This window comes from Xenopus laevis, chromosome 5L (assembly GCF_017654675.1).
Source record: "Xenopus laevis strain J_2021 chromosome 5L, Xenopus_laevis_v10.1, whole genome shotgun sequence".
NCBI lineage: Eukaryota > Metazoa > Chordata > Amphibia > Anura > Pipidae > Xenopus > Xenopus laevis.
The window spans coordinates 115,656,163-115,669,938 of NC_054379.1; the positions used below are offsets into that span (position 1 = coordinate 115,656,163).

A 13,776-nucleotide genomic window follows, 5' to 3' on the forward strand; every position below is an offset into this window, starting at 1 on the left:
CTTCCTTTTAATATGTAACATGCCATATGGAAACTAGTATTTCAGCATTGACATAACGTTTTTTAGATTAACAGAAAATATGCATCATAACAAAATTAGACAGGTGCATACATTTGGGCAACCCAACAGAGATATTACATCAATACATAGTTGAGCCTCCTTTTGCAAATGTAACAGCCTCTAGACGCCTCCTATAGCCTTTGATGAGTGTTTGGATTCTGGATGGCAGTATTTTTGACCATTCGTCCATACAAAATCTCTCCAATTCAGTTAAATTTGATGGCTGCCGAGCATGGACAGCCTGCTTCAAATCATCCCATAGATTTTTGATGATATTCAAGTTGGAGGACTGTGATGGCCATTCCAGAATATTGTACTAGCCACACAGCCCACAGCATGATGGAACCTCCACCAAATTTGACAATAGGTAACAGGTGTTTTGGAATGCGGTGTTCTTTTTCCACCATGCAAAACGCTTTTTGTTATGACCATATAACTCAATTTTTGTCTCCAAAGCACTTCGTTCCAAAATAACTTTGGCTTGTCTAAATGAGCTTTTGCAGACAACAAGTGACTCTGTGTGTGGCAGAAAGAGCTTCTTTCTTCTCTCCCTGCTTTTCTTTGTGCAAAGCAAACTGAATTTTAAAACGATGTACAGATGCAGCAAGATGTTCTTGCAGGTCTTTGGAGGTGATCTTTGAGTTGTCTGTAACCATTCTCACTGTACATGCTGCTCCTGTATTTTTCTTGGCCTACCAAACCTGGGTTTTACAGCAACTGTGCCTGTGGCCTTCCATTTTCTGATTACATTCCTTGCCGTTTAAACTGACAGTTTAAACTTCTGAGATAGCATTTTGTAGCCTTCCCCTAAACCATGATACTGAACAATCTTTCAATCTCTCAGCCTGCATAAATGTATTATAATTTACATGTAAATGAATGATCTTGCATACACATCTGTATATAGAGGAGATTTTTTTCTCTGCACATCTGCATTTAAATTTACTGTAAATACTGTAGAATAAGCTTCCATAGCCCCTACTTCTTCCAAGGCATTTGTCATACAATTCAATACTACATCACTATCTAATGGTCATAAGGATAAGCAGAAATATGTTGATGTAGAATGGTATGGGCATGCCAAATATAACAGCCTAATTCAGTGGCGGAACTACCGGGGGAGCAGAGGGTGCAATTGGGCCAGGGCCCGCACCCCCTCAGGGTCCCCCGGCAGCTAGCGCACTGCCGATTTCCAGACACAACCACCGATTTCGGAGCAAATAATCTTGTGCGGAGAGGGGCGGGGGCCCGGTTGCACGTCTCGCACCAGGGCCCGCCCCCTCCAGTTACGTTACTGGCCTAATTCTTTCCGCACAATCTTATAAGCAACTAAAAGAATAAGCTGATATATTTCTCGTCTCTGCGGATACGATCTCCATAGAACTGCACCATCTGGTCTGCAGTGCTGTTCTATATGTGTCAATGTATAATTAATGTGAATGGATCATTCAAGGCAAACGCTAGAGCAGCACCCACTCATTTGTATAATTGCAGATATGCAGAGAAGGATTGTCTTTTCTTACACAGGAAAATGGTGGTGAAACCCTTAATTTATAAACAAGATATATTTTGCCATCAATATCATCAGTGTTATAATTCTGTTCCCACTATCTACCAATCATGACAAGAGGTCAATAGAAGGTATAAACTAGATTTTTTCTCTCTATATATACTGTATCTAATAAACACTGCTTGTAAGGCAGCCCTTGGGTCAGGCTTCTTGCACATTAAATACTTAAATGCTAATAAGGCAAAACTACAAATGGCAAAGCTTAATGAGGCTATGTGAAATGTATTTAAGTATGAAAGCCAATTAGTGTCCTGCAAGTCATCCGTGCTAATCCAGGTAATGGCAGAGTTAAGAGGAAAACAGTTTGAGCACGTAGCTTCCTTGTTTGGTGACACATGGTGCAATAAAAGGAAATATAATCTCAAACATGATCTCTAAGGAAAGTCAAGTACTAAAAACACTGTCATGAAAGAGAGGGAACGTGACTGCCTGTGATTCTTTTGTTCCCTTTCTTATCGTTTGTGCAATTCTTTTGCAGGCCTGGCAGTATCTTGGTATAGCCCAAGCAGAAAATGAGAACGAACAGGCAGCTATCATTTCACTCCAGAGGTAAATTCAAAAGATATAGAGTGTATGACATGAATGGTTCATTTATCCAGCTGTAATCAAGCATCTTACATCTCCACCGGCACATTTCATCTTAATTTAATAATAGTACTTAAAATCTGTATGGAAATTAAAAATAGAATTAAACAGCCCTATTGTTATCAAATTGAACAAATCGTATTAGTAGTAAAAAGATAGTTTTTTTGGACCAAGCAAGGACAAGCTACATTACCTCAGATATTGTAGAACAACTCTCCTACATTGGGCCAGATTCAAAAAGTTATCTCATGGTTTATTACGTGTAAACTGTATTGAAGTCTATGGGAAAAAACTGGAACTGAATTTGGAGAAAAGTTTTTTCTACTCCAAACTGAATCTCGTCCATGACTTTTCACCTGATAAACCATGAGATAACATTGCGTAAGCAATATCTTGTCAGCGCTATATAAATAAATGATGATGATGATGATGATGAAAAATGATGATGATTGAATTGAATCTGGCCCATTATTGGGTTGTGTGGTGGAAGGTCTGTAGTTTTAGACTAAATACGTATGTGGGGGAAGTTCAAGTTTTATGATCTTGCATACAATCTGAGCACATTTGTAACTGATCTTCATCAGTTATTCATTTATTTGATTTATCTCAATTTTTAAATAAAAAAACCACAACCAAAGTCGAATACCCGATTTGACCTTATTTATTATTAAAAAGCTTGATTTAATTGATTTGGATAAAAACTTGATATAATCAAGCGACAACCCGAATTGTAAGATTTTTTCAAGGGGTTTTCCAGAATCATAAAATTTTTTCAGATGAAAAGGTTGGATTTTTGGGCTAATTCCAGCGCAGACCACAGAAACTTCAAAAGAGGATAGGGACCTCTGCCATTGACTTATACACAACCTAGGCAGGTCTGAGATGTTGGATTTTCGGATTTGGGGTTTTTGATGTAATAAAATTTGAGTATTAAAAAAAATCAGAAAAATTAAAGTTTTGCCCCAAAAAGCCAGACTGGAGTTTAGTAAATTAACCTCCTTAATGTCACTACCCAAAGAAATAGAAAGACTAGCATTTTTCAGTTTGGTGTCTCTTATATTCCCCCAGATAGCATTTTAAATGCAGTTGCAGAAAAACTAATCGTCCAATGAAATATAGGTATTGGACCTGTGATCTAGCTTCCCAGTATTTGAAAAAAAAACAACAAAAAAACAACAGAGTACTGGGGAGGTGGGGCATGTTCCCAAATTCAGCAAAATCTTCTCCATTTACCTGGCTCCTTCATTCCAACCATGATCTGAATGGAGGAAGAAACAGGCGGCTAAAACTCCCAACTGATCTGTCAGCAATGTGGTTTCAAATTCCAGGAAATCCCTTATGCAGCAAATATTAGGTTGGATAAAGGTTCCCATGACTGTATTGTGCGCCCTGTAGATCTGTGCTACCTCTTTATTTGTTCATGTCTAGGTTACTAACAATATACAAGCTCAACTTACAATCAGCTAAATCCTCTTTTTTGGGGGACATAACTAAACAGAAAATACAAAAGTTCAAAGAATTACTTTACCGCTGTTAAAAAAAACACAAATGCAGTATTAACACAAAAAAAACATTATTTGTCAAAAAATCCTTGACAAACGTTTTCCCTTTGTTTTCTCTGCAGGTGCTTACAGCTACAACCAAATAACCTAAAAGCTCTTATGGCCTTAGCTGTCAGCTTTACCAATATTAGACGCCAGCAAGATGCATACGAAGCACTGAATAAGTGGGTTAAACAAAATCCCAGATATAAGCACCTTGTGAAGGGCAAGTCAGGGTCCCCAGCGCTCACCAGAAGAATGTCAAAGACTTTGTGTGACAGGTACAAGTTGTTTTTTTTTTATAAAACCCAAATGAACCAACATTTATTTGGCTGTTCAGTGAAACAGGTTATTGGGAATGAATTACAGTACATGTGGGTAAGATGTACACCAAACAAGTCTGTTCCACAGGAATTTCAGACCATAACAATAATGTAGAGGAATGCCTTAAACATGATTATTTTCAATGGAAATACTGGAATTTAACCACAGGTGCATCTCACAACCATTACTTACAGAATGGTAAAGTTAAGTGTTACTATTGAATTCATTGGGAAACTCGATTTCATTTATATTCATGTATTTCAGATTTAATAGTTTGGTATTAGAGGAACCCAGTGTTTGGCCTACTGGCTGCATCACAAGTTTAATTTAAAAAAATGTTTTTTTGTTTTAGGTTTTAGGTCTTTGTTTATTTTATACAAGCCCATTTTCAGAAAAAGTTGGGACAACAAAGTGTAAATTAAAATGGAATGGAATGATTTGCAAATAAAAAACAAATATTTAACTGCAAATAGCACAAAGACAACACATCAAATGCTGAAATTGAGAAATTGCTGTAGTAAAATGTCTCATTCTTGATATAGAACTCTAGCTGCTTAGTTCAACTGTGTTGTCCTTTTCCTAATATAAAGCGACAAATCTTTTCAATGGGTGACAGGTCTGCACTGCAAACAGTTACACTGTTGTTATAAGGTATAGGATCTATTATCCAGGAATGCTTGGGACATGAGGTTTTCTATATAAGAGATATTTCTGTAACTTAGAACTCCAATCCTTAAGTTTATTTTTTTTAAAAATGTAAAATCTGATAAACCATTAGGGATTCATGCAGCTTAGTTAGGATCAAGTACAAAGTAGGGTAAAACGACATGGGAGATTTTGATCAGATTTTGTGGGTCAGATTTTATCTGATCTTGCACGCAACACCATGCAACAGCACAAGATTTATAGGCTCTTATGAAATCTGACCCCCTTTAGCTAGAATATAAAGTCACATCAGATACAGTCTCAATACAGTTAGAAAAAGGTTTATCATGTGAAAACTCAAGGAGGAGATTCAATTTGAGATGCAATTCAATTCAGAAAAACGTATCACATGGTTTATCACGTGAAAACTCCATTGAAAAAACTAAAAGTGAATTTGGAGAAAAGTTTTTTCTCCTCCAATTGACTCTTGTCCATGACTTTTCACGTGATAAACTATGAGATAACTTTTTCTCACAGAATTGAATTTTAATCCAAAGTTGGATGGTCACCATCAGATTTATTATACATCAATTGGGAGTCCACATCTGATTTACATTTAATTAAGCCTAAGGGACTCGCCCCAGTTCTCAGGCGATCACATATAAGAAAATCCTTTATCCAAAGATAACTGTCCCAAGGCTTTTGTTTTCATAAAAAATATTGTTTTATTAAATTAGCATTAAAATTCAGTTTGTAACTGAATTTTAACACCATCAGATTTAATTGCGTTGGCTGAAGACAGGGTCAGACTGGGGGGGCCGGGGCCCACCGGGACTAATGTTCAGGGCCCCCTCTGACCCCCGTCCCCCTATGATGCGCAGAGCGCGCAGTCATCGGTGCGCCTGAGTGAGGGCGCCGCAGGACGCTCCAGAATGAATAGGTGCCGCGTGCATGCACACATGACGCTGCACGGCACCTAGAAAAAACTTTTTATTTTCTATTCTGATCCGGGGGGGCCCATTAAGGGTCGGGCCCACCGGGTTTTTTCCCGGTGTCCCGCCGGGCCAGTCCGAAACTGGCTGAAGATGCAGCGTGTTACATTCACATCAGATTTCCGATTAGATTTTTGTATCAGTCCCTTTATATTTTGACCCATGTGACTACACCCAGCTTGTAGGATGTGTTTTGTCAATTGGACACCATCCTACAAAATCGCCCGTGTTTAATTATTACAGAGTAAAAGGAAATCATTTTTTAAAAAATTATAATTATTTGCTAAAAATTGCCTTCCCATAATTTTCTGGATAATGGATCTCTGGATAAGGGAGCCCATACTTGTACATGCAAAATGTTTGGCATTGTCTTCCTGAAATAAGCAAGGACTCCCCTGAAAACGACAATGTGTGGATGGCAGCATATGCTGCTCCAAAACCTGTATATACAATATATAATTTAACATTCATGGATTAATGGTCCCTTCCAAGATGTGCAGGCACCCCTCACCATGTCCCCTAATGCACCCCATACCATCACAGATGCTGGTTTTTGAACTATGTGCTGATAACAAGCCATATGATCCTTCTCCAAATTTCAAATTTTGACTCATCAGACCACAGAACAATTCACCTCCATCTTCATCACGTCTCCTCAGTCCATCATAAACAAGCTTGGGTCCAGAGAAGTCTGTGGGGTTTCATACACAGTATATATATATATATATTTATCCGTTGCATGGTAGAGTTTCAACTTGCATTTGTGAATGCAGCAACAAACTGTGCTCACAGACAATGGTTTCAGATGTATTCCTGAGCCCATGCACTGATTTTCACTAGAGAATCATGTCTGATTTTAATGCAGTGCTGTCTGAGGGCCCGAAGATCAGAGTCGCACAGTATTGGCGACTGGCTGGAGCTCCTGTTAGCAGCAAACTGCACCGACCGGAGTTCTTCTCAGATGCACCACCAAGTGATTATCTTCCTGCATCTTCTTTCTTTGTGTGGGTGCACATGTGCAGTAGAGTGAAATATATAAGTTTAACAAAAAAAGCCACCTTTTCACTCTAATTTGTGAGGCATTAAAGGAGTAGTTCACCTTTAAGTTAACTTTTAATATGCTATAGAATGGTTAAATGTAAACAACTTTTCAATTGGTTTTCATTATTTATTTTTTATTGTTTATTAATGAGTTGCCTTCTACAAATTTATAGTTATTGTTACTTTTTATTACACATATTACTATTTAGACCCTCTCCTAATTACATTACAATCTCCTATTCAAATCAAATTCAGTGCCTGGTTGTTAGGGTAATTCTGAAACAATTTGCAACTGTTCTTCGTATTTTTAATTTGTGGATTTTGATTTATTTATCTTTTTATTCAGCAGCTCTCCAGTTTGTAATTTCAGCAATCTGGTTGATAGGGTCCAAATGACCCTAGCAACCATGCACTGATTTGAATAACAGATTGGGATATGAATAAGAAAGGGCCTGAATTATAGAAAGCAGAGTAATAAAAAGCAGCCATAACAATATTATTTGTAGCCTTAAAGAACAATTGTTTTTAGATAAGGTCAGTGGCCCCATTTGAAAGCTGGAAATAGTCAGATAAAAAGAAGACAAATAATTCAAAAACTATAAAAAAGAGAAAAAATTAAGGCCAGTTAACAAGCCACTTTAAAAAGCCACCTAAAATTAGTCTATAGCATAGTATAAGTTAAAAACTTAAAGGGGAAGTTAAAGGGGAACTACTCCTTTAATGTCCTTACCAATGTGATATCATTGACAGTGTGAAGCAAAAGATTGAGCAGGTTAAAGGCAAGTAATCAGTTAAAGTAGCAGTTATGTGAAATACATATCCAAAATTCTTTTGGTTTAGTTGTTGAGGTGTCTAGTCCCCCAACTTATAGCTAGAAAGCTGTTGTATTTAGTTCAAGCCTCTTGAGGAGGGTTTTGTTTATGGCTTTCTGCTTGATGTAAAGATGAATAAAACTGGTAGTGGCTCAGTAAATCCTATAGCAGCTATGTTTGCCTTTGCTACAGACAAAATTTTACTCTTCAAGTTGATCCCCAAAATAAACCATCAGTACATTTGAAATGTAATATATATACTATGTATTTCATGTTACTTATGTTTTCTGACTGTGCCTTTTTAACCTTCCAGTGTGTCCTTGGAAGAGGTGAAGGAGCTGTACCTGGAGGCAGCGCACCAGAATGGGGAACTTGTAGACCCTGATTTACAAACAGGACTGGGGGTCTTGTTCAATCTCAGTGGAGAATATGACAGAGCGGTGGATGCTTTCAACTCTGCCCTTGTGATTCGACCAGAGGTAAATCAGTTGGAGGAAAAATAGGAGGAACATGTATTCTTTCTAACTTTAATACTAGTATGCCAGTGGTATAAAAGGATATGCAGCAAGGTGAGAAATAGAATTACCATTTTGTTGTTGTTCCTGTTATTTTCTGTCCTTTATAGCAAAACCTATTAAGTCTATGGCTTTATGGCCTTAAAGGGGACCTGTCATCCAAATCCTATTTTATCATGTTAGCCAAGCAAAATTAACTTTAATTACACAGTAAAAAATATTTGAATCTAGTTTCCTTCCATCTGGGAATGCATAATTATAGCAAGCAGGCAGGAGTCATTTTGTGGACACTGTTATTAAGGCAAGCCTTGCATCATCTCAAAATCTTGTTTGTGCACCAGAATGGGGGACCTGATGTCCATCCCCATGTCCTGGCTACACAATTAAATGGTTACGAGAACGGGGGAATGTGGGGAGATCAGTGACTTCTAGGAAGTGCTGAATGGAAAGGGAAAGTAATTGTCTGCCCCGCCTAATGCATAGAGGAGGGACAGGCAATATTTGATTGACAGCTGAGATTTTTAAATGTGTTAACAACAGCTATGAATGCTTTAATAAAAAAAATTTGGGTTTCACGTTTAATTTGAAAAGGACTTTCAATACACAGTTTTTTATGTCTGGGTGTCAGGTCCCCTTTAAACAGAGAGAATATTTACTGAATAATCATATAACACAGGTGTGTTAGAATAGAACACAAAGGTCACTTTGAAAATGTGATCTGTTTCTCATGTGGCAAATTGGGACATTTATCCAAAGACTGTGTAAGTACAGGAGCAAAGACAGCAACAAACAGTATCATGAAACATTATTTACAGCCTGTCAAAATTAACTCCCAAACGCACTGAAACCTTTGGTTGATACAGGGTGTCAACAATCCCCAACACGGCCCAGTTTGTTGACTTTCACAAAACGAAGTACCCCTCGAAATGTTGATTACTTTAGTGAAGCAATAAATGGGGTAAAACTCCCCAACTGCATAAATTGAGTCTGTGCGGCTCTGTATACTAACAGATTTCCCAAAAGCCATTGGTCAATTATTATTATTATAATAAACATGTATTTATAAAGCGCCAATATATACATAAGCAGGTTTATTCACTGAACATACAGAATTACATACAAAGCAATTGATACAAGAGGTGAAGAGGGCCCAGTGGAAAAGAGCTTATAATGTAAAAGTTACTTTTCAAATGTGCTCAAAATCACAAAAATATACCCTAAGGCAGGAATACCTGGTGAAACAAAGAATATGAATAATTATGAATGGGATACTGCCTAACTTATCTTAAACTGCCATGTGGGGCAAGGACAGTAACTGGATTTCAGTGATATACTGGGCAGGGAAAGTAAAGTGTAAACAAGGTCTCCAGGAAAAATCCAGTCTGCTGCTGAACAGTTGGGCTTCTTTCCCTTTGAAACAGACATATTCTGGGGTATTTGGTAAAGGAAACCATTCTAGAAGGTTTCAACATTCTCTTCTAAAGGGTGAAATATTTAAATCTCAAGTGGGAATAAGAAATTCTGCTATGCAGAAAGAAACCACCCTTGGCCCATTGCTCATTGAGGCAATTGATGTGACAAATAAACATGACCGTTATCCCTGTCACCAACTGAAAAATGGTAGTTATGTTTATAAACTAGTGATACACTGTATCTATCATTTATCCTCAAAAAGATTTGTTCAAATTGCACCATGTGGAAAGAAATTTGCCTTTACATTTTTTCAAGCACAGATATCTCAGATTGATGTATTTGTTATTAAAAAGGTGGTTCAACTTTAAATAAATGTTCAATATGTTATAAAATGACTAATTTTAGCAGTTTTTCATTTGGCCTTCATTTTTTCTTTTTTGTCTGACTCTTTCCAGCTTTCAAGTGGTGGGTCACTGACCTCATCTAAATCTAATGTTCTGTAAGGCTACAGATAATATTGTTACTGCTACTTTTTACATCTTTGTATTCAGGCCTCTCCTATTCATATCCCAGTCTGTACTTCAAATCATTGCATGGTTGGTTTGGAAACTGCAAACTGGAGAGCTGCTGAATAAAAAAACTAAAAACCACAAATAAAAAGAAAAACAGTTGCAAATTGTCTCAGAATTACTTTAGCAAAAATGCATTGATTTTAGTAGGAGACTGGAATATATTTAGGGGAGGTTACATAAATCTGTAGAAGGCAAATAATTAATAAACAATACAAAAATACATGATGAAGACCAATTGAAAAGTTGCTTAGAATTAGCCATTCTATAACATACTAAAAGTTACTATTTACCCAGTTTTTATTTTTACACTGAACTGTTCTTTAAAGCTGAAGCTATTAACAAAAAATAAATTTCTGCACTAATTATGGATTCTATCCTGTTCATTAGAACTCCTGATATCTAAGCATGAGTTTCTGCCTGAAAACAGATAGTTGACTATCCCCTGAATTAAAGTAGGAATTTATGAGTAGGGACAATGCTTCCAGTGAAGTTTATATTTATAAATATTTCTACTGTTTTGTCTGACTTTTGATTTAACAAATTAATTGATCTTCAAACAATGGCCAGCACCTGACATTTCATAAATGCAGGAAGAAGCTATTTCCCAACAAGATGGATATGGGATAATTATCCACCTAGTTATTGATCCAGCCATAGTGTTGGCAATAAAATAAAAAGGTCACTGTTGGCTGCAGTTTAAGAAATTAGCTGTGTTTTTTCCTGTGTCAGTGGAGGGCCTTCCTTAAGTAAATGCCTGTGAGAATTGTTCAGCTCTAACTGAAAGAAAATATTAATGTGCTGCATACAGGATGCTAAGTGTGAGGATGGGAGACGGCCTTCCCATAATTCAGAGCTTCAGAATGGGTTTCCGGATAACAGATCCCATACTTTAAAGCACTTCATATAACTTTTAAATTCCTCCACTTTAGCAATCACTACTGTGATTATGCGATATAAAAGAAATGTTTGCCTCCAGGACTACTCATTATGGAACCGTCTTGGAGCAACCCTGGCAAATGGAGATCGGAGTGAGGAAGCTGTAGAGGCCTATTCCAGGGCACTTGAAATTCAGCCTGGTTTCATCCGATCCAGATACAATTTAGGAATAAGTTGCATTAACCTTGAGGCTTACAGGTCAGTAATACAAATATACAGTATGTATATATATATATATATATATATATATATATATATATATATATATATATATATAATATATATATATATATATATAATAAATATATATATATATATATATATATATATATATATATATATATATATATATATATATATATATATATATATATATTATGTAGCCTATACTCCACTACTATATAGTTCTAAATGGTAGACTAAAAATGCAAAATGTAGTTGCTTTTGCTAAAAAATAAAATTCTTTCATAAGGGTAGTGCAATACCATCCTGACTTTTCCACTTTTGCTCAGCTTCATCAGTCATGTACAAGAGCCTTAATGCAGTGCAGATTGAAGAGCAGTCCAGCTATAATAAATGACAATCCATATTCACTGGGCTAATATTTCGACTGGATATTCAGCTTTGAGAAAGCTGCTAATAAACGTCTGTTGATGATTTATAGGCCCGGTGAACACAGATCGTCATCTGTTATGTCAAGACAACTTTAAATTCTTCCTATCAGTTTATAGGTGCAGGTTACTTCAACAAATTGCCAATGTCTTTTTACCAGTCTCTTATCAAATGCGATAGTGACTTTTAGTGATGTTCATCTTATTTCTCATTTTAACTTTACACTTAAATAAAAAGGAAGTATTTGACCATATATACCTTTATGTGGGCCTAATAAATGGGGTTTGTTGTATAAACACTCTGCAAATTTTTGTGGATAGATGGAGGTTTAAATGTAAACATGGATAATCCATACATTTCTCAAGAGTCTCAGCATACAGAGACGGGCCACATGTCTTCAAAATACATTGAATTGGACTTAGCTAGCCATGCTTTTGACTCCCTTGACTCCCATTCATAAACTGTGTGATAGAGAGCATCAGTATTGCCTCGACAACTTATTCTCGGTCAAAGAAGGTAGGAGTCATTAGACTGGGAAGTCAACTTTGATCACCCCATATACATCAACCATTGGCTGGTGGGGTGCCTATGACATGTTAGTTGCTATGAGGAGTTGCAGAGAGTAACCTCCCCCCAGTGTGTCTTAGTGTGATGATGTATTGTGTGTCTAAAATTTTGAAAGTAATAGGTAAGTCTGCCCTTCCTGTGTTTCAAGTTATATTCTCAAAGGAAGCATTTTATGATATAGCCACATCCTCACTGATAAAGCACAATTATTTCCCATCTTCCAACTCCCAGTCATGATTAGTTGATGGCAGACTACCTGCAGCGCCCTCCAAATCCCTGACAATTACAACGAAGGAAGATTATACTGCTCTATGTAATATTTGACTGCACACAACTGTTTTTCTACTTACCCTTTTAACACAAAAAATGTTGTTACTTAAATTTGTCTGTGATATCTGTGTTACAGGGAAGCTGTCAGCAACTTTCTCACAGCCCTAAGCCTCCAGAGAAAAAGTAGAACTCAACTGAAAATCCAGCCACCTGTGAGCTCAGGCAACATTTGGGCAGCATTGAGAATAGCACTTTCCATGATGGACCAACCAGAGCTTTTTCATGCTGCCAATGTGGGAGATTTGGATATACTACTGCAAGCTTTTAATATAGAATCTTGAAGACATTCCCGCTTATGAGACAATGTGAAAAAAATGTTTTTCATTGCAGACTTCAGATGGACGTCATATTCAGTACTTCCATTAGAACAACAAATAACCTGGCTTTACTCACTCTGTCCCCAAAGATTGTCAAATTATGTCTGACACAAAAAGCACAAAACTCTGGGGACATGGTAAAGAACCTTAACATTAATGTACGGATGAGATGGAACTTATTATGTTTATTTACATATATATTACTTAAATATTGAACTACTGGTTTTTAGTTTAGTGACTGATGCTCATGGTTTCTAGGATATCTGCAGGCACCTGCTAAAGAAGATTAGCCCAGATACATGGATACCTCTTCCCTTCTTGGCTGGATGTCTGCATGCTGAAGGTGCTGTATGCGCAGTTACTCATTAGAACCACCTTCATACAGTGAAGGAGAAGTTTTGATTGGTGCATGACAACTGCATAACTTAATGTTGCTCTTTCTGTCTAGTTTATTTAGCCATATCCGTAAATAAGGCATAATTCTGATATTACAGTTTCTAAGCCATCTGCAAATGCATCTATATATCAATACCACTTACTAATATCTCACCCCTATAATCTTCGCTTATTTCACATGGAACTGGAACCAACCATTATAAAAAAAAAAAACATTAGCAGCTTTTTTTCCTGTTTTAGATATTTTGCTGTTTGGCTGGCCAAATCCCAGTTAATAAAGGGAATAGTTATTATGACGAGTGACACTAATCTCTTGGCCACTCATATAGGACCAAATATTCAATTTTATTACAGTATTGTGTAAATATTCTGTTAATACTAAACCATTATCAAATATGTTATACGTTCCAGTCTCTAGTTAAGGGTAGCTACCTTCCTAAATGAGGTAATCATGCTTTGGCTTTTCATAACCATGGTCTAATCACAATCTAGCTATCATATGCCCACCTCCCACCCCCATTTTGGAAATAGGACCCCTGTTGGTTGCA

The 13,776-nt window shown here is 36.8% G+C and overlaps 1 protein-coding gene across 4 annotated transcripts in view; it reads left to right on the forward strand.

The window, feature by feature from the left end:
- The window catches only part of pex5l.L (peroxisomal biogenesis factor 5-like L homeolog), a 133,470-nt gene extending 120,396 nt beyond the window's left edge, over nucleotides 1-13,074 (forward strand). For all 4 annotated transcript variants that reach the window (XM_041563319.1, XM_041563321.1, XM_041563322.1 and 1 more), the window contains 5 exons: nucleotides 2,109-2,179; nucleotides 3,840-4,037; nucleotides 7,884-8,049; nucleotides 11,047-11,204; nucleotides 12,592-13,074. In XM_041563319.1, the coding sequence (XP_041419253.1) occupies nucleotides 2,109-2,179; nucleotides 3,840-4,037; nucleotides 7,884-8,049; nucleotides 11,047-11,204; nucleotides 12,592-12,796 (798 nt within the window). In that variant the 3' untranslated portion in view covers nucleotides 12,797-13,074. The remainder of the gene's footprint in view (nucleotides 1-2,108; nucleotides 2,180-3,839; nucleotides 4,038-7,883; nucleotides 8,050-11,046; nucleotides 11,205-12,591) is intronic.
- The last annotated feature ends 702 nt before the right edge of the window (nucleotides 13,075-13,776 follow it).